Source organism: Cetorhinus maximus, chromosome 10, assembly GCF_964194155.1.
Source record: "Cetorhinus maximus chromosome 10, sCetMax3.hap1.1, whole genome shotgun sequence".
In the NCBI taxonomy this organism is placed as follows: domain Eukaryota; kingdom Metazoa; phylum Chordata; class Chondrichthyes; order Lamniformes; family Cetorhinidae; genus Cetorhinus; species Cetorhinus maximus.
Window position 1 is genome coordinate 21,335,156 of NC_135888.1, and position 26,486 is coordinate 21,361,641.

The 26,486-nt window shown below is 44.7% G+C and overlaps 1 protein-coding gene across 2 annotated transcripts in view; it reads left to right on the plus strand.

Annotated features, from left to right (window-relative positions):
- col27a1b (collagen, type XXVII, alpha 1b) overlaps nucleotides 1-26,486 on the plus strand; it is a 605,111-nt gene that overhangs the window by 364,155 nt on the left and 214,470 nt on the right. For both annotated transcript variants that reach the window (XM_078550110.1, XM_078550108.1), the window contains exons 25-27: nucleotides 289-342; nucleotides 4,705-4,758; nucleotides 26,317-26,370. In XM_078550110.1, coding sequence (XP_078406236.1) covers nucleotides 289-342; nucleotides 4,705-4,758; nucleotides 26,317-26,370 — 162 coding nt within the window. The remainder of the gene's footprint in view (nucleotides 1-288; nucleotides 343-4,704; nucleotides 4,759-26,316; nucleotides 26,371-26,486) is intronic.

The window sequence follows — 26,486 nt, forward strand, 5'->3', positions numbered from 1 at the left end:
AAATTAAGGAATATGGGGAGAGTGCAGCAAAGTGATAAAAGACCAGCCATAATTTTGAGTGGTTGAGCAGGTTCGAAAGGCCAAATGGTCTACTACTGCTCCTATTCCTTATGTTCTTATGTGGTTAAAAGTTACGTGAAAGCACACCTTCTGCTTACAATTTGTGCAATCATTGTTTTGACTGAATCCCTGGCTAGAGGGGTGAAATGGTAGGGGACTGAATACACTGCAAACCTTGATTGTTCCCTGTGAAATGAAACAACTTTTCTGTTTGTTTTCCTTTACTAGGGGGAGCCAGGATTCATGGGACCAATTGGAGAACTCGGGAAAGTTGGGGAAAAGGTACGTTAAATTTACAGCCAACAATTTGTGTTTAAAGTGAGTTATTTGGAATATAAGCATTTAAATTACACTTCAATGACAGGGTATTCATAAGGATCGTTTGAACAAAGGTGGTGGGAACACATTGCAGTCTAACCTGGTGGCATACCTGAGTGTCATAGTCTAATGCCAGCCGGGTTAGTCAGCTTTACCAACAAGATAGCTCCCTGTCTCTTCCACTTGGAAGGCAGTGGCCTAGTGGTAATGTTGCTGGGTTAGTAACCCAGAGGCCTAGGCCAATGCTATAGAGGCATGGGTTCAAATCCCACCATGGTGGAATTAATTGAATGAAAGTCTTAGTCATGATTGTTGTAAACACCTGCCTATGTGTGACTCCAGGCTGCCCTCAAGGGCAATTGTGGATGGGCAACACATCCCATGAACAATTTTTTTTTAAAAATGGAATGGTTATATAAGTTTCATCCTCAAACCTGAAGTGACTCAACCTGTCTTTATGGCTTCTGAGCACAGAATGATTTGGTGAAAGTTAATGGGGGAGGTTGAAGGTTAGAAATGGGTTTACTTGTATTGGATTGAGAGAAGTAATCCAGACATATCAGTGTAAAGAATGGTTAGAAATGGTGGCAGAATCCACCAAAGTGAGGAACTGACAGACAAAAATAAAGTAGAAGAAAATCCAATTTACAGACACATTTTAAAAATTGGGTTTTACGTTGTGTTACTCGATAGTATTTAGAGCAGAGAAACAGACCTTTCAGCCCAACTGGTCCATGCCATTGTTTATGCTCCACATGAGCCTCCTCCCATCCTTCTTCACCCAACCCCATCAATATATCTTTCTTTTCCTTTCTCCCTTAAATGTTTATCAAGCCCCCATGTTTGGATGGACAGTTTTTTTTTCTAATCTTCCTAGTGTAGAGTACATCTGGGATCATGGCCTTTTCTTGTGGTGTCAGTTGTAACTCAGTGGGTACCACTCTCGCCTGAGTCCAAAGGTCATGCGTTCAACTCCCAGAGATTGAGCTCAAAAATCAAAACTGACACTCCTGTGCAGTACTGAGGGAGTGCTGCACTGTCTGTGGTGCTTACTAGTGAGGCATTATGTATCCTGGGCTCCCTGGAGATGTTTAGATGCATTGTGAGGCTGGAGTCGAATGCAGGCCACACCCATGAAGAATGGCCCTATCCCTTCCTCGAGGATATAGGGGAACTCGGATCTTTCCCCATGAACCTGTCTGCAAATTACCAAATTACAGAAGTAAAATCCTACAGATTCTGGAAACCTAACATAAGGACAGAAAATACTGGAAATACTCAGCGGGTCTGGTGAACACTGTGTCTTTACACTAATACAGCTGGATTACTTCTCTCAATCTCTGTCAGGACAATATAAGTAAGCCCATTTCTGTGGAGAGAGAAACAGAGTTTACAGGGAGGTTGTGGGCCGCTATACCAGGACAGCTCCCCGCTGAGGTCCAGCCACCAAGTCATTTTCCCAGCAGTGGGACCAGAAGTCAAGCAGCTGCCCTTGCCACGGTTGCAGCCAGCCAATTAGCATAATTAAAGGTCCTGTTCAGGGCCATTTTGCCACACTCCTGACATTTTGCTGATGGCAGAGTGCCAACGCCACCCCACCCCCACCCAATGCAGGGGGAAGACATCGGCTTCATGGAGGTGGTCTCCACGCACCAGCCCCAGAGTGGGCTTATTGAAGCCGGTGAGCAACATCGCAGGAAAGGCATTCCCTGCATCCCCAATAATTCCTCGCCCCCGCACAGGAGTTTCCCCTTCATCCCTTGGCCATCTGAAGTTTTGCATTTTATTTAAACTTAACTGTTGCAGCTCTTGAGGTCTCCCGTGTATCTCAGCGGTGACCATCTCCAAGTGCTAAAGAGCATTGCGACAGTGCACCCAAAATCCCACCACTCTAATAGCGCGCTTTGGTTTCACAGAGCAACATAGCACTGTTCTTGGTTTTGTATTTTTCTTTGACACCTGCAGTATGTTTTCCAGCAAGACATGGACATTGTTTGTGTCACACTTTCCCTGAAACAGCCAGAACTGGGATCTCAAGTCCAAACTGCAAAAGAAAAGAGAAACTTGCATTTATATAGTGCCTTTCACAACTACCGGAAGTCCCAAACGCTTTCTAGCCAGTGAAGTATTTTTTAAGTCATGGAGTCATTTTAGCACAGAAGGAGGCCATTCGGCCCATTGAGTCCATGCCGGTTCTCTGTAGAGCAATTCAATCAGTCCCATTCCCCCCACTCCATCCCCGTGGTCCTGCAAGCTTATTTCCCTCCATCCAATTTCCTTTTCAAATCCTTGATCATCTCCACATCCAGCACCCTCATGGGCAGCATGTTCCAGGTCATTACCACTCACTGCGTAAAAATATTCTTCCTCACATTTCCCCCCTGCATCTCTAGTTCAAACTCTTAAATCTGTGTCCTCTCGTCCTTGTACCGTCAGCCAATGGGAACAGCTTCACTTTGTCTACCTTACCTAAATCTGTCATCATCTTGTGCACCTCTATCAAATTTTCCCTCAATCTTCTTTGCTCCGAGGAGAACAATCTCAGTTTCTCCAACTTAACCTTGCAGCTAAAATCCCCTATCCCTGGAACCATTCTGGTGAATCCCCTGCACACTGTCTCAAAGACCCCCACATTCTCTCTCCTTATGCGGTGACCAGAACTGAAACCAGTTCTCTTGTTGTGGCCAACAGAGCTTTATATAGTTTCAGCATAACTTCCCTGCTTTCATACTCAATGGCCTGAATTTTCAGGATGGCAGAGGCTCGGCCCACACCATCCAAAGAGTCAGTGGGGAACACATCCCCACCGACTCCAGCAGGCCCTGCAGTCTCGGGGGACGAGCGTTGATTGGCAAAAAGTGGGACTTCTGCCCGTCACTTGGAGAGCTGCCGGCTAATCAGGTTGATCCAGCAGCTCTGCAGTCCCTCCAGCCACAGCGCTGCAGTGGCTGGAAGAGGCACTGCAGGGAGTTGCCTGGAACTAAGTGCCAGGAACCAGAGGGGAGGTAAGCGGCAGGGGTCCCAGGTGTGGGGAGGGTAGGGAAGGCCTTGGAAGCCACGAGGGGGCCGAAGGGGTCAAGAGGGTTGGGCCCCGGTGGAGGGAGGTTCAGAGGTCACCGGGCCTTAAGGGGAGGGGAGGGTGGCCCCAGTGAGAAGGGGGCTTCTGATGGAGGCGCCCACCTCCCCCCACCCTCCCCACCTGAGATCAAACTCTGCTCATTTTTTGGGTTTGTCCCCCTGATCTGTCATCCATCCACCAGCCTAAATATTGAGGCTGGGCAGGATCCCAGAGGGAATCCCATCCATGCAATTTCACGCTCTCCCCCTCCCGCCCCACCTCAGAACCCATTGTGGGGGGGCAGTGTAAAATTCTGGCTAATACCTCTATTTATGAAACTCAAGGCTCCATATACTTTATGATCGCTCCTTCAGTATGTCCTGACACCTTCAAAGATCTCTGCACATGAACCCCCCCCAAACCCCTCTTGTCCCCACATACTCTTTAGACTGTGGAAATTTAGTCACTGTTACAGGAAACCGAGCAAATTGCCTGGGTAGATTTGAATTCAGAAACAACTTTTCAGCTCATTCAAATGAAAATATCTACAGAACAGTCGAATAAAACACTTGTGACTCGGTTCATAGTGACATTGTTGCATGACTTTAAGGCTGAATGTTTCCCAGAGGAGAATGACACCAGCTGTCACTGCTCTACATTTAATGTCAGACCATTGCCCAGCAAACCGGCAACAGGAACCCATTGCATGCAAGGATTGGAGAGGTCCACACCTTCAACCTGGTCGATTTCTTATTTTCCTCATTTCTCATTTTAATGATACCCGAAGGAGTTTCCCTCAACAAAAAAGCCTGCTTTATCTGTCTTTGTGTGCTGGTTTGTCCATGTCGCTGTATCCACAATGCAGGATGATACCTGCATAATATTCTGGTCACCTGCCCGATGAAGTAATGCAAACAAGGACAGGTTTTGAAATTAAGGAAAATCCTACAAATGGAAGGTTTATTGTGGATGCCTGGCTTCTTGCACTGTGTGTATAAGAGCACATTATATTCCAAAAGCGACTTTTGTCCAGGCAGATAATGACTCAGCTTGTTTGGATTTTTGGGCTGTTTATACAGAGCATTGGAACAGTACATTTCAGCCAGTGGAAAAGCACAGTTACAAAACATCAACATGCTGTGTTGCATGAATGATTATACACACCAAACACAGAGCTCTTGGCCCATCTTAGTGTACCTATTGTTGGAGTGTACATGTAGTCTGTTTTGTGGAATTCCACTGAATGCCATTTCCTCTTGTTTCTGCAGGGTGATCGTGGTGAAACAGGTCCTCCAGGGCCTCCAGGAGTTAAAGGAGCGATGGTAAGGAGTAAGTCTGTTCTCGCTTGCTCTCTCCTTCCCCTTCCCCTCTCTCTCCTCCCCCACTCTCTCCTTCCCCTTCCCCTCTCTCTCCTCCCCCACTCTCTCCTTCCCCTTCCCCTCTCTCTCCTCCCCCACTCTCTCCTTCCCCTTCTCCTCTCTCTCCTCCCCCACTCTCTCCTCCCCGACTCTCTCCTCCCCCACTCTCTCCTTCCCCTCTCTCTCCTCCCCGACTCTCTCCTCCCCCACTTTTTCCTTCCCCTCTCTCTCCTCCCCAACCCCCTCCTCCCCCACTGTCTCCCCTCTCTCTCCTCACCTTTTTTCTCCCCTCCCCGCTCTGTCTCCCCTCCCCCCAACCTGTCTATCCTCCCCACTCTGTCACTCCTCTCCCCTCCTTTATTTCTTTCTCTTTAACCTGTCCAGTCGGTATTTTCTCAGTCAGATTCTCTTTGCTGTAAAGCTTTTGCATTGTGACAAATGACCAACTCACCAGTTGCACTGTGGATTAAATGTGCATTAGTCTATAACACAGACATTGACTCTGACCAATATACAATCTGAAATTCTTCCTTGATATGCAGGTTTCTGAGTAGAGCTGCGAGTGATTGGGGCTCATGTACTTGTTACTTTTAGTTTCGATGCGTAGTCATAAAAACTGCATTTTGAACAATACATTATTGGGAAACAGAGTTAATATTTCGGGTCGATAAACTTTCATCTGATCTGAACCTGAATCTGAAATAAAAACAGAAAGCACTGGAAACACTCGGCGGGTCAGGCAGCAACTGTGGAGAGAGAAACAGAGGCCCAAATTTCCCGCTCCCACCCACCACGGGAATCATCGTGGGCAGGGTGGAATATTTGATGGACCAGCAAAAGGCCGGTTGACTTTGGGAGGGAATTTCCTGTCCTGCAGCAGGCAGGGCCGGAAAATCCCACCCAGAGTTAATGGGCGGACTCTTTCGAGACCCGCGGAGGCAACACTGGGAGGGAAATAGGAAAGGCTGGCGTTGAGTCGGGGGGGGGGCTGACGCATCCCCCCCTCAGGCAAGATTGCCCAGATGCAGGTGGACAGCGGCTACCCGACCAAAAACAGCGGGTAGGCAATCTGCATAATTAAGTGCCCTTTTATGGGTAGATTAAGTTTGCCACCAGTGGGTGGGCTCCCCACTGAGGGCCCCCAAGCCTGGCAGGTGCCTGGAGACAGCTTGCCGGCAGCTGACCGGGGGGCGGGGGAGGCCCATGAGGCCTCCACAGAGGTGGCCTCCCAACCGTGGCCACTGTTTATTTTATTAAAGTACAAACAGCTTCGGAGGGTGTCTCAAGATGGAGGCACCCTCCTCCTCTGATTGAGTCAGCAGCCTCTGGAACCTTAATCGGATGGTGGATCTGGAGTCGGCCTCTTACTCAGTCGCCTCCAGGAGGATCTCACAGGTGGGCTGTCAGGGCGGGGTCACCTGAAAATGGTCTCAACTCGCATTCGTAGCCTAAGAGCGGAAGATTTCATGCTGATTGAGCTATCCATTAATCCTAACCCTAATTAATCCTAATCCCACTAACCCTAGTGTTAAACCTCATAACCCTGCAAATTATTGCTCCACAAGGGAAATTAGTCCTCTGGGCTGAAGCAATGAGACCTCAGACTCTAGTCAACAGTGTCACAAGAGGAAAGGTAGAAAAAATTTTTAAAAGCAAATAGAAATATTCAGGTATGATAGTTTTTTCATTCAGCACCACGATTGCGTAAATATTGTCAATGTCATTGAGCTTTGTATTATAATATACTTTGTCTGGGTGTCTTCCAATAGCAAGATATTCCACTAACACTATACTACATAAAAGCCACATACATCAAAACATCTCAGTAATATTTTATTCAGCCCCTAAGTAAACCTGATATAAGTGGTGGTGGTGAAACTTGTAGAGACAATAATCCAAGACTAAATTAAATGGCATTTGGAAAAGTATGGGCTAATAAATGAAAACCAGCATGGATCTGCTAAAATAAAATTGTGTTTGACAAACTTGGTTAGGCTCATTGATGAAGCGACAGAGAGGGTTGATGGGAGTCACACTCATCAGTGGATGTTGTGTACATGGACTTCCAAAGGGTGTCTGATAAAGTACAACACAGTAGACTTGTTAGTAAAATTAAAACCCATGGGGGGTCAAAGGGACACTGGCTGCATTGGTATGAAATTGGCTAAGAGACAGAAAGCAGAGGGTAGTGGTGAACGGTTGTTTTTGGACAGGAGTGAGGTATACAGTGGTATTCTCCGGGTATCAGTATTGGGACCACTGCTCTTTTTGATATTTATTTAATGGCGTGGATTGGATTTACAGGACATAATTTCAAAGCTTTCAAATGATATAAAACTTCGAAATGCAATAAACTGTGGGGAAGATAGCAACAGACTTCAGGAGGACACAGGCAGACTGGTGAAAAGGACAGACACATGACAGATGATAATTTCGCCCAGCAAAGTGTGATGTGATACTTTTTGGTAGGAGGAATGAGGAGAGGCAATATGAACTAAATGGTAAAATTTTAAAGGGATACAGGAACAGAGAGACGTGAGGGAATAGGTCAACAAATCTTTGAAGGTGGTAGGTCTCTTAACATTATATCAATTGTGTTATTATGGTCAGGGTTAAATAGATGGAGGGTATTGATTGATTAAGTATCTTGAGCACATATAAAGAGGGACTGCTGGGACACTGGGTTGGTTGGTGAGTAGGTATAGATACCTAGGTGGTAGAGATATGTAATGCTTCATTCTGTGAATAAATCGACCAGCAAGCAAAGGATTTGGATTTGGAATCATTCTTCGCCATCTGGCTTGGCATCCTTGTAACAAGGACAGGTTGAGAAGTGTTAAACAGCATACAGGATCCTTGACTTTATTATGATAGGAATAGAGTACAAAAGCAAAGAAGTTATGCTGAACCTTTGTGAGGCACTAGTTTGATCCTAACTGGAGTATTATGTTAATTCCTGGGCACCACACATTGGGAAGGATGGCAAGGCCTTGGGAAGTTTGCAGAAGAGATTTACTAATTTTTCGGGATGAGGGACTTCAGATATGTGGAGATACTGGAGAAACTGAGATTGTTCCCCTTGGAACAGAGAGGTTCTAGAGGAGAAATAAGTAAATAAGGAAAAGCTGGCAGAAGGGTTGGTAACCAGATTGCACAGATTTAAAGTAATTGGTAAAAGAACCAGGAAATATGAGGAAATACTTTTTACACAGTGAGTTGTTGTGACCTGGAGTGCACTGCCTGAACATGCAGTGGAAGCAGATTCAGTAGTAACTTTCAAAAGTGAATTGGATAAATAGTCGATAGAGAAAAATTTACAGAGCGACGGAGAAAGAAAAAAAGCATGGAATCAATTGAATCACCAAGGAGCTGACAGAGATACAATGGGCCGAATGGCCTTATTCAGTACTGCATCATTCTCTGACTCTATTGCAGAAATGTAAAACCAGGAGTGGTAGAAAATGCCAGGTCCATCAATATTTGACAAGGTAAAGGACAGCTTAAAGTTCTATGTGAAGCCTCATTTCCTGACTATTGGTGTTACTCTTCTGGTGTGAATCTGCTTCCACTGCATGTTCAGGCAGTGCACTCCAGGTCACAACAACTCACTGTGTAAAAAGTATTTCCTCATATTTCCTGGTTCTTTTACCAATTACTTTAAATCTGTGCAATCTGGTTACCAACCCTTCTGCCAGCTTTTCCTTATTTACTTATTTCTCCTCTAGAACCTCTCTGTTCCAAGGGTAACAATCTCAGTTCCTCTTCCAATAAAAGGAGCATTTCTAAAAGGCAAATTGAAGTCTTGCAAGATTTTTTGTCATCACTTTCACTCCATCCCAATGATAAAATGCTCCATCTGGTGGCCAAACTGAATCTGCATAATCATAATTATTCCCATTGAGGCCAGCTGAGCCTGAACTGTGGGATTTGAATTCAGACTGGGCTCGATTTTAACTCTGTGCAGGTGAATGGGTTTTGAATGAATTAAAATCTCACTCAGAGTACCTGGCAGACGGTTCAATATTCTCCCAATCTAATACGGCCTAAGATAAAAGCAAAATACTGTGGATGCTGGAAATCTGAAACAAAAACAAAAATTGCTGGAGAAACTCGGCAGGTCTAACAGCATCTGTGATGGAGAGAAAGACAGATTTACTGTTTCAAGTCCGTATGACTCTTCTTCAGAACTCAATAATATGGTCTAATCAATGCAGCCAATGAAGTGCTTTTGAAGTGTAGTCGCTGTTGTAATGTAGGAAGCACAGCAGCCAGTTTGTGCACAGCAAGCTCCCACAAGCAGCTATGTGATAATGATCAGATAATTTGTTTCTGTGATGTTGATTGAGGGATAAATATTGGTCTGGAAAATTTAACATTTCATTTATTGCCTATCCCTAATTGCCCTGGAGAAGGTAGTGATGACCCACCTTCTTGAACTGCTGCAGTCCATGTATAATGTGGGAAAAATGTCAGTTCCATTTTGGCAGGACAAATAAAAAAGAAGCATACTATCTAAATGGTGAGAGATTGCAAGGCTCTGAGATGCAGAGGGATCTGGGTGTCCTAGTGCATGCATCGCCAAAGGTTAGAATGCAAGTGCAGCAAGTCATTAGCAAAGCTAATCATGCAGGCGCAAACTCAAACCCACCATTCTGTTGCTTAGTACACTGAGGCCTAGACCACATTCATGGCATCTTATTGAATGGCGGTGCAGGCTCAAGAGGCCGAGTGGCCTACTCCTGCTCCTAATTCGTATCATTTATTATGAGAGGAATTGAATACAAAAGTAGGGAGGTTATGCTTCAGTTGTACAGGGCATTGGTGAGGCCACATCTGGAGTGCTGTGTCCAGCATTGGTCTCCTTATTTAAGGAGGACGTTCATGCATTGGAAGCAGTTCAGAAAAAGTTTACTAGACTAATACCTGGAATGGGTGGGTTGTCTTACGAGGAAAGGTTGGACAGGCTAGGCTTGTATCTGCTGGAGTTTAGAAGAGTAAGAGGCGACTCGATTGAAACATATAAGATGCTGAGGGGACTTGACAGGGTGGATGTGGAGAGGATGTTTCCTCTTGTGGAAAAATCTAGAACTAGGGGTCACTGTTTAAAAATAAGGGATCACTCACTTAAGACAGAGATGAGGAATTATTTTTTTCTCTCAGAGGGCTGTGAGACTTTGGAATTCTCTTCCTCAAAAGGTGGTGGAAGCAGAGTCTTTGAACATCTGTAAGGCAGAGGTGGATAGATTCTTGATAAGCAAGGGGGTGAAAGGTTATCGGAGGTAGGCGGGAATGTGGAGTTGAGGTTAAAATTAGATCGGCCACGATCTTATTGAATGGCGGAGCAGCCTCAAGAGGCCGAGTGGCCCACTCCTGCTCCTGCTCCTAATTCGTACGTTCGTGTAGGATTCCTGTTTATTAAGCAAGGAAATGGTTACCCTGCTGGGTCACAGCATTTGTTTGCATAATTGCGTAGGGTCCCAGCTTATCCAACAGGAAGAGCTAAGATAACAAGAGTTTAGAAATAAAATTCTTTCAGAATTCAGTATGCGACTGCCAAAAGCTGGAACAGTTTCAGTGTAACCCACATCGAGATCTCAAAGCTGATGTGTTGGGCATTAAATGAAAAAGAGACTTTGCCACCAATAAAAAACAGAGCCTGTAATATTTCCTGAAATCTCTTAATTAACATATGGTTAGTTCCGTACAGTTACAATTGAAATAAAGCCATGAGTGTGGTCTAGGCCTCAGTGTGCTATGCAGCAGGATGGTGGGTTTGAGTTTGCACCCGCATGATTCACCACACAGCAATTTGCTGACTTTGTTTCTGCTGTTGGAGCTCTGTGCCAAGTGAAGACCAGTGTTTTCCAGTGCAGTCGTGGGAGGGGGTGAATTAGTGAGATTCATATCCAAAGCTGGCCTTCCACACACACGTACGCACACACACGTAAGCACACACACACACTCTTCCCTGTAGGTGATTAGAGAAGCACAATATTGGGACACCATTTACTCCATTCCCCCAGCAATGATTCCTGGCTTGAGGAGACCAAAAGAGTCACCAAAATAACATTTAAGATGTGACCATAGGGAATAAAGTGTGAAAAGGAAACAGTGGTAGTTTTCTTGGATGGAAGATGATGATTAGAAGCGAGGATTATTACAGCTCAGATTTTCCTGGAAGTGATGCTCACCATAATTTACAGGCGAGTCGACCAGCAACTTGTGGCGGGGAAGAGGTAACCTGGGTATCATGAACTGCCACACATTGCTCTCTGATTTTCACCGCCCTGTTTTTAGCAAAAAATGGCATCTTGCGATGAACCACCTCGTGAGTTTCATGAACTTGCTGGATTTGCACGTGCATTGTCTATTAAACCAACCACAGAAAGTTGGATCTAGTAATTAGCACCATAAGAGCCCTTTTAAGGACATGATAATTGTTAATGACTAATGAACAACTTCTCCTGCCAGAAAATGAACAGTATTAGTGTGGAGTCTCACTCCTTCAAGTTGTGAATTGTTGTTGGAGATTTGGAAAATGTCATTTAAATTCGGAAATATTTTTTCTTACTTTTCCTCTCCGGATAGAGAGAGTGAGAGAGAAAAGTGACAATCTTTCTTTCTCTCTGTTTCTCTTCTGGACATGATATGAAACAAATTCACCCTCGTCCTCGGTCCTTACTCTGTTCATTTCTCAATCCTTTATCCTCATTGGTTGTGGCGTTGTATTATCTGTCCTATCATTAGGTCCTAGCCGGCTTGTTGGCCCTCACATCTCTATTACCAGCTCACACATTCTATAACTTTCTGGGCAAAAAGAAGTGTTAAAACTTAAATGTGCATGAACAGACCTCGCTAACAGCGTGGCTGAAGATGCCCCGTCCACCCAAAATCTGGGCCAATAAATCAGAAATGCTTAGCTGACTTTTTTTTTACATTGTAAATTAAGAAATCACAAGTGCACCAACCCTGGCCCCAGCAGCAGATCTCCAGAAAATATGACAGTATTTCTTAATTTAGTTTTTTTTTCTCTCTGTATAACTTTCAACATTTTCCCAGCATTAAAATGGCCAAGCTTCATTGAAAATCCCACATACCAACAAATCCCATTGGAGTAAAGCTCTTTACCTCCGATGTAATGGAAGAATTCAATACTCCTGGTGCACGCCTGGAGCACATATCAAAAGGTTTCATACTGTGAACAATGATCTTCTGTTCCCTAATTTTAATGGACAGAAAATCAAGGGCTGGGGATGCAGAATTTTCCGCCGTGCGCCACCAGCTTACGTCAGAAGCAGAGAAGTGGAAAACCTCCCCTGTATTTAGATTGACTAAAGTTGACTGCAGCCATGGATTCCTGCTCCCTCGCATTATCTACACACTAGAGCTTGAAGCTTATAGCCGTAAGCATTTACAGTTTGAGCACCTTCTTGAGACTCCCTCCCACATTTTGGAATTAAAAAGCATCAACTAATGGCACACGTAAACAAATAAGACAGAAGGAGCTGCGTACAAATCTCTCTGCTTCTTTTCTATAACTTGGTTGAAGTTACTATTGCTCGAAAGATTTATATTTATATTTATATAGAGCCTTACCACGTTCCCCCCGGGGTGGGTCTTCTGGCTCAGTTAGTCGCAGCCCTGCTTCCGAGCCAGGAGGCTCCAGGTTCAAGTCCCGCTCTAGGACTTGATGGAGGAGGTTTTCAATCAGCCGGCAAAGACCAAGGCTTGAAGTATTTGCAGCAATCTTCAGCCAGAATTGCCGTGTAGATGATCCATCTCAGCGTCCTCCAGAGGTCGCCAGCATCACAGAGGCCAGTCTTCAGCCAATTCGATTTACCCCATGTGATATCAAGAAAGTTGAGTTTGGCTGGAAAAAAGAGACATGTCGAAGCTTTTTGTCTTGCATTCATCAGGGCACTTTGCAAGAATACCCGTATAAGGGGAAAACAACAATTTATACTGTATGTGAAGAGAGTGCTGATTGGTAGGCAAGCGGACCCTGATTGGTCAAGGCATTGCCCTGAGGAATGAGTCAGCGAATGGCTGTCACTTATTTTGTTTAACTGAAACAGGAGCAATGTGTGTACATGTTCTCTCTGTCTGCAAAGAACAAGGTCCTGTGTATTAATATATGTAGCTTTTGATAGAAGCAAATGCACCATACTGCGAGTCCGACTAACAATCTTAAATTGACTGTCAGTGTAATTCTTAGTACCTTGAGGACTATTTAGCAAATGTTCTCCAATCATGGAATCACATCTAATATTGGACACTGTGTTTTGAGTTTTGCAAGCATGGGCTGGTTGGGTACGGTCTGTACCCTGCCCATTGCAAACAGCAGCTGGGATACGCTGTTTGATACAATCCACAGTCTTTGGGACCTACAGCCTACATACCTAGCATCACACTGGCACTAAAATTCATATACCACATTATTCATTTGTGTGATAGGCAGAATGTCTTTTTGGCTTGACGGCAGCATCCTGTTAGTGGCGAACACCACTCGTGTTGCTACTGCATAGTAGCAGCTTGAAACAGCTAGCTTCACCTGTTGCTCAAATTGTTGAGATACCTTGCCCTTCCAGGATAATCTGAAGTAGACTGGGTACTTTTCAGGGCCAAAAGTGAGGGCCTTAGGCCCATTCATGAGTTTGCGTGATACACAGCACAAAATGATCTGACCAGGGTAGCCTGTATCCTGCAGGATGCCTTTGATGCCCTATTTCAGCATCAGGTTTGCATGGTGAGAAAATGGCTCAGGTCCTATTTTCAATGTTGTCAATAAGACAAACCTTATAGTGTGCAGAACTGTAAGAATCCCAACGTGTATATTGACCAGTAGGCTTGTGGTAGAGAATCCCCAGGCAGATTTCTCAACTAGTACATAAAGAAAGGGGAATTAATTTGACTGTTCCATTTCAAAGGTGAATTTGAGCGCAGGATGGAGCCCATTAAGACATGTAAGGAAATTGTTACATGCAGCTGTGGATTTAAATACAGCGAATGTATCATCCACACATCAGAAATATGCGAGGGGTAGGAGGTTAGGTGTCATTCCATCGAAGACACGTTTCTCATGGAAAATGTTTGCGAGAGCTGGGCCTAGAGGGGATCCCATGGCAACACTATCTATTTGAGCATACATGGTGTCATTAAAACTGAACTCAATTGCACAAGTTGCCGAGTGCATAAGCCCAATGAATACTGATTCACACAATGGTTTCTAGATCGCCATGATACAGCGCCACTGCGCAAATATCTATGGCTTCCTTAAGTGGAACATTGGTGAATAGGCTAGCAATGCCAAATGAGCACATGGACACAGCATTGCTATCGGTATGCAAGTCCTGTACGGCCTTCGCAAATGTGAAGGAGTCCTTCACTGTGTATGTGGAAAGCTTGGTCAAAACTGGTTGTAACAATTCACCCAACCATTTGGCCAATTCATGTTGTGCAGAACTGGTCATAGATTAGATGTGGCGTTACGGGACATCACTTTTGTGTGTCTTGGGCTGCCCATACACACACAGCAAACCGTGAGGATAAACGCTGTCATATATATCACGCAGAGCTCATCGCTCTTACACAATTCCAGCAAGAGTTTTTTTTAGCTTACTTTCGAGCAAGGCTGTCCGGTCATGTTGAGCGGCAAGTCCAATGGATATAAATTTGGACTCGTCATTAAGAATGATGTGCATTTTGTTGATATAGTCACGTTTGTTAATGATGACCAACCCAGACATATGCACACATTGCATTTGTTTCAGCTAAACAAAATAAGTAACAACTATTCGCGAACTCATTCCTCAAAGCAATACCTTGACCAATCGGGGTCAAGCTGCCTGGTTTATATTTCAAACAATGCATGGCAATTAACTGCCATTCACCATCACTGGTGCATTCTCCACGGCAATGCCTCTACCAATCAAAGTCCACTTGCCAACCATTCAGCACTATCTTCAAATACAGTGTAAATTGTTGTTTTCCCTGTATACTGGTATTCTTGTGAAGTGTTCTGAATAGTGCAAGACAAAAAGCTTCAGATTGTCTCTTTTTTCAGCAATACTCAAGTTCTGTATCACCAAACGACTATTATCAAGAAACGGTTGAAGACACTGGATACTGCAAAGACTATGGGCCCTGACAATATTTCAGCAATAGTACTGAAGACTTGTGCTCCAGAACTTGCTGCGTCCCTGGCCAAGCATTTCCAGTATAAGTGCAACACTGGCATCCACCCGGCAATGTGGAAAATTGCCCAGGTATGTCCTGCACACTGAAAGCAGGACAAATCCAACCCAGCCAATTACTGCCCCATCAATCTATTCTCGATCACCAGTAAACTGATTGAAAGGGTCATCAACAGTGCTATCAAGCGGCACTTGCTTCACAATAACCTACTCACTGGCGCTCGGTTTGGGTTCCGCCAGGATCAGTCAGCTCCTGACTTCATTACAGCCTTGGTTCAAACATGGACAAAAGAGTTAAACTCAAGAGGTGAGGTGAGAGTGACTGCCCTCGACATCAGGGCAGCATTTGACCAAGTGTGGCATCGAGGAGCCCTAGCAAAACTGCAGTCAATGGGAATCAGGGGGAAAACTTTCTGCCAGTTGGAGTCATACCTAGCACAAAGGAAGATGGTTGTGGTTGTTGGAGGTCAATCACCTGAGTTCCAGGACATCACTGCAGGAGTTCCTCAGGGTAGTGTCCTCAGCCCAACCATCTACAGCTGCTTCACCAATTACTTTCCTTCCATTGTAAGGTCAGAAGTGGGGATATTTGCTGATGATTGCACAATGTTCAGCACCATTCACAGCTCCTCAGACGCAGAAGCAGCAAGACCTGGACAATATCCAGGCTTGGGCTGACAAATGAAAGTAACATTCATGCCACACAAGTGCCAGGTAATGACCATCCTCAGCAAGAGAGAATCTAACCATTGCCCCTTGACATTCAGTGGCATTACCATCACTGAATCGACACAATTCAGCACAAAGCAACCTGCTTGATTGGCACCCATCCACAAACATTCACTCCATCCGTCACCGACGCACAGTAGCAGCAGTGTGTACCATCTACAAGATGCACTGTAGGAATTCACCAAGGCTCCTTAGACAGCATCTTTTCAAACTCCCGACTGCTACCATCTAGAAGGAAAAGGGCAGCAGACACATGGGAACACCATCACCTGGAAGTTCCTATCGAAGTCACACACCATCCTGACTTGGAAATATATCACCGATCCTTCACTGTCACTGGGTCAAAATCCTGGAACTCCCTCCCTAACAGCACTGTGGGTGTACCTACACCACATGGACTGCGGCGGTTCAAGAAGGCAGCTCACCACCACTTTCTCGAGGGCAATTAGGGATTGGCGATAAATGCTGGCTTAGCCAGCGACGCCCACATCCCATGAATGAATTAAAAAAAACTCCACGCTATTCTCTCCAAGGGAAAGAGTGTGAAGATACAAAACAAACAAATATCTCTTGGAAATATGTCAAATGCAGTGATTTACTGTTGGAGTACATGGGAAGAAAACTGTTCCCATTGGTGGAAGTATCGAGAACCAGAGGGCACAGATTGAAGGCAGTTGCATACTAAGCAATGGTGCAGCATGAGGAAAAACATTTTCATGCAACAAGTAGTTAGGATTTGGAAAGCATTGCCTGAGAGTGTGGTGGAGGCTGATTCAACTGAAGCATTCAAGAGGGAGTTGGATTATCATCTGAGTTTGTGGGGTCAAGGAGAAAGCAGGGGAGTGGCTCAAGGTGAATTCAGAGAGCCAGCATTGAGGCGATGGGCCTGTGGCCTTCCTCTGTGCTGTAACCATTCTGTGACATCAGCAAACAGGACTGCTAGATCCTACAAACAGCTATAAGAAGAATGACCAATTAACCTGACTTTTGTGAGCTTGGCTGCAGGTGACTATGGCCGGGATTTCCCGTGCCCACTGGTATCGAACATGTTTGGTGGTGTGAGCGGACAATATGGCGAGAAGGCCAAAAATCAGTTTCACAACTCGTGAAAGCAGTTTGCAATCATCCATGTCTGCTCAGCCCAGCCCATCTTCGAGAACCTCGTCGTAATACATCAGCATATCATTATAAGGCCAGCCTGCCAGACTCATCCTCCCCCCCACTGGATCGTCCACCCATGTCAGTGGGAGAACACGCCGATGTGTTTCACAACAGCATATATAAGGTGTGCACTTGGCGGGCTGCACTTTCCTGAAAAAGTCAAGGTTCGTTTGCCTACCTTGCTTCGGTCAGCACTGATAGTCATCAGCACCAAGCTTCGCTGACAGCACCGCGTCACTTTTAGGAGAGCTCACGGGCAGGTCTCTAGCTACCAGGTCAGCCATATGTGGGTGGCTTTTCAATGGCTGCAGGGATAGGGCTTGCTTGAGGAAGGGGGAGAAGTGGCCTCAGGCAAGGGAAGAGACTGCAGTACAAGGGCTGTACTGCGGAAGGGCAGGTATCCCAGGGTGTGCGTGGAGGCACAAGTTGATCTGTGCAAGTGGCCTCAAGCTGGTGCAGGCTGAGGAAGCAGTCTCCAGAGGAGATGAGGCCAAATGGACATATGAGGGTATGTGTGTGAGAGAGTGAGTGGTGATGTCCCTTGAACTGGCAGTGAGTGAGATGCCAGTGAATGTGTGATGGGCTTGAGTGTGTGAGTTTAGAGGGGTGAGATGGTTGCCTTACCCTGGCGGCACGAATGAGATCATTCATCCTCTATCTGTATTGGATGGCCAACCTCTTCTGTGCAGCATTAGCACTGATCCCCACTGCCATCGCCTCCCAAGCCGGAGTGGTAATGTTGCTGCCCCTCCTGTGGCCAGAACGGGGGGGGTAGAGGACATTACAGCGGGCCTCCATGGCGTCTGAAAGGCTCTCGAGGGCTACAGTCTTCTTCCCTTTCGGGGCCATGTCTTCTTTGCTGCAGTCCTGGGCTGGAAGCACTGAGTGCGGCTGTACCTTAAATGTGGCGCCTGGCGTAATGAAGCGGTCAGGTGAGGCATGCAAGGTGAATCGGAGTCCGCCCGCCTTGGAAACGGCGTGTATCCCGGGAATGCATAATTAATGCGGCGGGTTTGTGACGATACGATGTGAAAAGTTGCCATTACAGCCGGTAAAGCGTCGTTTTTCCTGCCTGCTACCGCACTTAGTGCAAATCTGGGACGATTCTGGCGTATGGCACCTGGATTTGCACTTGAAGTACCCTAAACTACAGGGCGATAGACCAAGAGCCGGAAAGCAGGGTTAGGCTCGCCAGCTATTTCCCAGCTGGCACAGACACAGTGGAATGCGTAGCCTCCTCCTGTGCCATATGTTTTCTATGTTTCTAATGTTCAGGCCACTGGGAGAATTTCCTACTTTAGTTAAAAAAAAAAGGCTGTTCTTAAAATTACATGAGTCAGATTGTCTTGCGGAAAAAAAAACTAAAGGGAAGGATTTTCAGAACTCGCTGAACTCAGCAATGGAGGCAGATGGAGGCCCAAAAATACTGGAACTGGCCAGCGTGCAGTTTCCTGGTGTCAGCCATTTTGGCCGATGCGGATTCGGGGCCAATAGGGCTGCCCCATCCCCACAAGGCAGTCAGCCAATGAGGTTCATTAAGAGCCTTGCTAAGAGCGGTTGAAGCAGACCCATTGGGATCTTCCAGTCAGCCTCCAGTTTCCCAATGCAATGGGGTGTAGGTGGGGAGAGGCAGATTAACTGCCTGGGGGCGGGCGCCCATTGCCATGCCGGGGGAGGTTGCCAGCACTCCAGGCAGGCCAACAGGCCTTCCATGCCAGTCTGGGTGTGGGTGCAGCCAAAGGCAACCCTGTAGACCCTGGTGGCCTGGCCACTTTTTCTATTTTTAAATTAAAGTTTTAAAAAAAGCTTCCTGCTGAAGCACCCTCTCAGTCACTTACCCTTTACTGCAGCCTGCTGCTCCTCTCAAGCTGCAAAGATTCTAATAGGCCCTCCAACTTCGAGAGCTCACCCGCCGCCCTTAATCGGAGAGGGAACTGGTCTCCATGCCAATTGAGGGCGTACCTGGGTGGAAGATGATAGTTAGAAGGGAGAATTATTCAGGTCCAGATTTTTTTAGGAAGTGATGCTCACTGTTATTTACATGCAAATTGACCAGCAGCTTATGTTGAGGAGGAGATACCCTGTGTATTGTGAATCACCATACATTGCTCTCTGATTTTCGCTGCCTTGACAGTAGCAAAAAATGACATGTTGCACTTAACCGCTTGGCGAGCTTCATGAACATGTTGTATTTGGACATGAATGGCCCATTAAGCTCACCACAGAAAGTCAAGTCTAGTAATTAACATCACAAGTGCCCTTATAAGCACATGATAATTGTTATTGACAGATGCACAATCTCTCCGGCCCAGAAAATGAACAATACATGTGGAGTCTCATTCCTTCAGGCTGTGAATTGTTGTTGGAGATTTGCAAAATGTCATTTAAATTCCAAAATATTTTTACTTTTCCTTTCTGTCATTTTGTCTTTCTCTCTTTATTTCTCTTGCTGAACATGATTTGACTCTAATTCACCCTTGTTCTCAGTCCTTATTCAGTTTATTTCTCAACCCTTTATCCTCATTGGTTTGTGACGTTGTATTATCTAACCTGTTATTAGGTCCTGGCTGGCTTGTTACCCTCACGAGTCTGTTATCAGCTGCAGCTTTCTGGGCAAAAAAGAAGCATTAAATGCAAATGTGCATGAACAGATCTAACTCACAGAATGACACAAGATGCTTAAAATCCCAAGGGTGATGGGCGGGGGTGGGTTTGGGACATAGAAACAGTCCTGGTCCCTATTTCCCATCCCCAAAGCGAACATTCTACCAAATCTGTTTACTGTTTTGTCTTTTTTGCAAATTATCCGATCACGTAGCAACACTTCTGCCGTCGTTATGTTTACTCAGTTTGACCAGAGTAAACTCTGAATGGCTAATATTTTCACTATGGCTTGTGCTGTGTGCTGAAATAGTTATGGTTCTATAACATAACGATTTGTGATAGCTACAGTTACCAAAAGGATTTTTATTAAAGAAAGAAGTTATTCGGTGTAGCTTTTTTTTTGTGTCTGGGGATCTGGAATATATGCTGAATTACATCACGTTGATCCAGATACACTCCAGTTCCTCATTATAAATATGGATTTGCTATATTGTGATGCTGAGGCCCATGAGAATTTAATTCCAACTTTATTCTCCATATTTCTTTGTAGGCTGCATTCAGATTTTCACCTCAGTTCTGCTTTGGGAATGGAATTGGGTCAAAAATTGCCGACCTTACTATTTTTGTCTCAGGGAGCAAAAAGGGCAAATTGATATAAAAGCTGTGCAACTTTGCAGACTTTCTGAGTGAAGTCAGACATAAGATTTATGCGTGGATGTGATGACAACATATGGTGTGTGCATCAGGCTTTTGTGATAGATTATTTCCACCAATTGGCACACTTTCAAGGCGTTGGTACCAGTGTGGATTCCCTTTTTAATTCATGTCTTTTCTCTGCACTCCGAAAGCTGCCAAACCTGCACTAACCACATTCAGACTGCATATGGAGGTCTGTCTGAATGCAGTTCCAGCGTTGTGTGTCAATAAACCTTTCAGTTCCTTGCTGGCAGTTCTGAACATGAGTTTAGCTGCCCACCCAGAAAGACAGAAGAAAGAGCTTGAAAACTGGTAACTATTTTTGGAACAGTCGGGTCATTTTACCTGATATCTGTTCAATATGTTGATAATTGCTCTGAAACTGTGGACATTCCCCCAGTGGAGCCAGAAACACATATCCCGTGTATTTTCTGTGTCTCTTGGCCAATGTAGGCAGGGAGATGGAACATAGATGCTTCAGTCTTCACTTGCCAGAGACTGGGGTGGGGGAAGGGGAGGTGGGGGGTGGGGGGCGGGTGGGGCTTGGTTGGGGAGTGGTTTGGCACATCTGAGTCTAAGGGAAGTTGGAAAAGTTAAAAAGGCAGAAATATTTATTGAAAGCAGTTTCCTTCACACAGGAAGCAGCCAGGAAATGGCAGCTAAACGAAGGCTGCACCAATGGCCAATCATCAGCGTTAAAGGGAAATTTATTTCACATGGACACCATTTCTTATTTCCCACAAATTGGGATTAAAATTTCTGTTTTATAAAATTCAGATGAATGAACACTTGTACCTAAGAACATTTTCCAACTAAAAATGCCAAAATCTACACCGTCTCTCATTCAATGTCATTAAACATTGCCAGTTTTCCTGTGTAAAATGGATATCCTTATTTTGTTTAGTCGGTTCTTCCAACCTGTCCAAAAATGAATGTATTCCTATTTTAAAACATTTGGTGAACTTTAATTTTATTTTGTGGTGGCAGGGGGTTTATATACGCATGACTTTATGATTGTAGGGTTTTAAATAGTTGGCACACAGTATTTTCTCGGCACACAGTATTTTCTCGGTACAGTTACACCCCACCCTGTTCGGACGATTCAAATTGCTGTTTTTAGGAGTGTGCATGATATCTGTTTCGTGCGCGTCATCTAAATGGTAATTCTAAACTGTTAGTCAATTAACCCTGACTGGCCTCCCACACAATTCTTCTCTCCGAGGTCACCCAGAACTCTGATGCCCATGTCCTTACTCGCAGCAAGACCTCTTCACCCATCACCCCTGTGCTCGCTGACCTATATTGGCTCCCGGCCCAGCAATGCCTCAGTTTTAAAATTTTCATCCTTGTTTCAAATCCTTCCATGGCCTCGTCCCTCCTTGTCTCAGTGTTCTCCTTGAGCCCCACAACCTCTGGAAATAGCTGTGCTCATCTAATTCTGACCTCGAGTCACCCCGCTTTACTGCTCCACCGTCGGCGGTCATGTCTTCAGCTGCCTCAGCCCCAAGCCCTAGAGTTCCCTCCCTCCACCTTCTCTGACTCCCCACCTCGCTTCCTGCCTTTGAGCCTTTTCTCAAAACCTACCTTTTTGATCGAGCTTTTGATCGTCTGCCCTAATATCGCCTTACGTGGCTCATAGTCTAATTTTGCTTCATAACGACCCCCTGAGGCGCCTTGCAAGATTTTATTATGTTACAGGCACTATATAAATATAAGCTGTTGTAGTTGCACTTTGCAGCTGTAAGGTGCAGGGTAGATGAAGCAATAACTCTGCAGACAGGCTGCCCTGAGCATAAAGAAATGGAACAACTCCAGGTCTGTAGCTGGACAATTTACCACGGCTTCACGGATTTATTCATTTTCTTCCGTGCTCCTAAAGGATTGCTTTGCATTTTTAGATTCAAAGAATTGAACATTGTGTGTTCTTGATAGCTACTCACATCCACCATGTTAGCTTTTAACATGGTGTTGCCATTTCTGAGTTTAGTGATATCACACAGCAATAGTTCATGATCTTGTGTTCATGAAGTTACAAAAATTTTTTTTTTATTCGTTCACAGGATGTGGGCGTCGCTGGCTGGGCCAGCATTTATTGCCCATCCCTAATTGCCCTTGAGAAGGTGGTGGTGAGCTGCCTTCTCGAACCGCTGCAGTCCATGTGGTGTAGGTACACCCACAGTGCTGTTAGGGAGGGACTTCCAGGATTTTGATCCAGTGACAGTGAAGGAACAGCGATATATTTCCAAGTCAGGATGGTGAGTGACTTGGAGGGAACTTCCAGGTGGCGGTGTTCCCTTGTGCCTGCTGCCCTAGCCCTTCTAGATGGTAGAGGCCATGGGTTTTGGAAGGTGCTGTCAAAGGAACCTTGGTGAGTTCTTGTAGATCTTGTAGATGGTACACACTGCTGCTACTGTGCGTCGGTGATGGAGGGAGTGAATGTTTGTGGAAGGGATGTCAATCAAGCAGGTTGCTTTGCCCTGGATGGCGTAGAACATCTTGAGTGTTGTTGGAGCTGCACTCATCCACCAAGTGGAGAGTATTCCATCACACTCCTGACCTGTGCCTTGTAGATGGTGGACAAGTTTTGGGGAGCCAGGAGTTGAGTTATTCACCACAGGATTCCTAGCCTCTGACCTGCTTTTGTAGCCACAGTATTTATATGGCTAGTCCAGTTCAGTTTCTGGTCAATGGTAAACCCCAGATTACCCCCCCGTCCCTACCAAATATTAGCAAAAACAGGAAAAAAACAAATTTCATTTTCACCTGGCAACCATCATCATCATTTGGATTTTGCAGGTGGTTTTACAGGAGGAATCTACAAGACAGTTGTGAGAATGGCCTTGTTATATAGTGCAGAAATTTGGGCAACATCAAGAAGAGAGGAACAACAACTGGATACTAATGAGATGCAGATGCTGAGACAGGTCTGTTGGGTAACGAGAAAGGACAAAGTTGAGGTACCAGTACATCAGGGGGTCAGTGACGATTGTGGGAGTATCGAAGAAAGGAGCTGAGAAGAGATTGAACTGGTATGGTCATCTGTTGCGGAGAGAGAGAGAAAAATGTGGGGAGATGAGTGATGAGATGGGACTGCCAAGAAGAAGGAGAAGAGGAAGGCCTAAGACCAGATGGGAAGATGTGGTGGCGAGAGACTTAAACACAACGGGATTGGAAGAGGAATGAGTGACATGACAGGGGGAGATGGAGAAGGGTTGTGGTGACCCCAGGTAAAATGGGAGAAGCTGAAAGGAGAATGGCAACAGAAACAGAAGAAGGAAGAAACTTTACTTAAAGCAATTCGAGAAAGGAAAGCACAAGAAAAGGTAAAGGAAAAGAATTTTACATTTTAGTACACCCCAGCCCAAATATAGCCAAAAAGGAAGTTGCTGAGCTGTTTTTAAATAATGATTCTAATTTAGAACCTGGATCACTTCATCAATACCCATTCTATTTCACTGAGCTACCCGCTCCATGCAAAATGTAGTAAAGACCAATGATTCTCTTCTGCAAACTTCTAAATGCATTATACAAAAGTCAAATACTGTGGACGCTGGAAATAAAAACAGAAAAGTGCTGGAAAAATCCACCAGAGTGAGAACAGAGAAACCCTTTGTCATTTCATCTCCCCTGCCCTCCACCCTATCATAGCCCTTCTCTTTTGTTCTTCTTTCCACCCTCCTCCCCAGCTTCACTCACTCATAAGCCTATTGCATTTTCAACTGTTCCCAGTTCTGATGAAAGGCCACAGCCCTGAAACATTAACTCTGTTTCTCTCTCTCCAGATGCTGCCTGACCCACTGAATATTTCCAGCATTTTCTGTTTTTATCACCATAACTGCATCACGTTGTTTTGTTTAGTTGTGCCTAAATCTTGAGCAATTTGTGAAACCAAACTTCACAAGGCTACACAGGCACTCAGTCAGCAGTGTGTACTTTACTTACCATTTCTTCAAAATCCATTGTAAGTACATAAGAAATAGGAAGAGGAGAAATCATGCTTTGAATAAGCACATGACTGATCTTTTACTTCAAGTCCACTTTCCTGCACTATCCCCATATCTGTCTTCTACTTTGGCTAATTTAGAAATTCGGAGAGTGTAGATTATTTGTGTAGTGTAAAGGGTTAATGATAAATATATAAACAGACAGTCCACATCATCAGTGATGTAAGATAACATGACAACACAGCATGCTGAGAGATGGTTCTATGTGAAGCCTCGTGCAAAGCCCTATAGTTAGAAGAATTATCAATAGCCTTGCCTCCAGCGGTCTCTATCACTCCTAATCAAGGACAACCTAAGCTAAGGCCCACAATGACGGTAACAGAATTTGGGAAATAATTGTTACACAAAAATACAATGGATGCTTGGGATAGACACGTACAATTTAGTAGCATCTGTAAAGTTGCACAAAATAGAGTGAAGAAATTATTACCTTTTTAATTTTATTTTGGGACTGGCTGACATGCTAATTAACATTTCTTGGGCATGTGTTTGAAGCTGACCCAGAATGACAGGATTAAAGTTTTCTTTTCTGATGCTTGTAATCACGCCGTGTGAAGTGATCTTGGATAATCTCCATTTAGCTAAGCTCAGCTCTTAGCTTTGCTCTTTCCCACAAGTGAAGACACTCTCTCAATGTCTACTCCATGAAAACCTTTCATCATTTTAAATACCTCTAATCACCCCTCACCCTTCTCTTTTCCAGAGAAAAATTGACCCAATCTGTTCATCCTCTCCTGTTATCATCCATGTAAATTGTTTCTGCACCTTCTCCGGTGCCTCTGTATCCTTTTTATATAACTTGACGATTGGAACAGGACAGACTACTCCAGGTTCCGAAGGAGAGTCATTTTGGACTCAACATTAACTGGTTCTCTCTCCACAGATGCTGCTAGACTTGCTGTGTTTTTCCAGCACTTTCTGTTTTTATTTGAGTCCTCCAGGTGTGGTCTAACCATGGTTCAGTACAAGTGTAAAATAACTTCTCTGTTTTTTTCAATTCTATCCCTCTAGAAGTAAACCCTAGTGTTTGGTTTGCCTTTGTTATGGCCCTGACCTGCATCACAACCTTCAGCGATTTGTGTATTTGCACTCCCTGATCCCTTTGCTCCTCTACCTCATTTAGATTTTTATTTTTCAAGTTATATGTGGCTTCCTTATTTCACTTACCAAAGCGTCATACTGTACCTGGCACAGGAGTATTCAGTGCTGGTACTGTTCCTGAAAATGGAAAAGCTTTCCACGATTCAGCATTCACATCCCTCCCTGTGAGAAGTACAAAAATTTGCCAGAAAAGGGAGCAATATTCTTTCCCCTTAAGTAGGTAAGTATGAAAAGGCCATCGGAAGCACTAACATTTTGGATCAAGCAGCTGCATTAATTCTTTTTGATGTGGCGTTAAATCGAGACCCCGTCTACCCTCTCAGATGAACATAAAAGATCCCAAGACACTATTTTGAAGAAAAGGAGGGGAGCTATGCATGATGTCCTAGCCAATGTTTATCCCTCAATTAACATCACAAAAAACACATCTGGTGTGTGTTAACTCTTCAAATCTCACATCTCAATGCTCTTTCAACTATTTCTATCCATCTCTATTTACAGGAATGTACTGGCTTATTCCAACTTTGTAATGTCTCCTTCATTGAATTCACATTTTTTTTTATTGCTGTAAAGAGAAACATGTTGCCGAAGTCTTGCACCCATCAGGACAAACACAAGAACACCAAATTTCAAACTATCACAGCAATTTATACTACAGGGAGAAAGTGTGCTGATTGGTCGGCAGGTCAAGTCTAATTGGCTGAAATGTTGCCATGGTGAAAGCAACGGGGAACTACAGGCTTCCCAAGCTCCCAGATAATTCAAAAAAGGCGCAAGGCTTGAACATATTCGTTTTGTACCCGGGTGCTTGGGGAACTCCAAGACAATGCCTCAGCCAATCAAAGTCAACTTGCCAACTAACCAGCACACTTTTCAATAGTAGTATAAACTGTTGTGATTGTTTGAAATTTGGCATTCTTGTGTTTGTCCTGATGAGTGCAAGATGAAAAGCTTCTGCAACATGTCTCACTTTCTGCGGTATTCTAGTTCTGTGCTACCAAGTCATGTTTTTTTTTTCTCCATTTGACTTTCAGGGACACCCTGGACCTCCTGGAGAGCTCGGCCCCCTGGGACCAGTTGGACCACCTGTAAGTGCCCAACAGTTTTCTGGATTACATTAACTCTCACGTTGATAGGAAACCTGGTCAGTAAGCTTCAGTGTACAAAGACACAAATTAACCATTTTCCCTCACACCATCCTTCA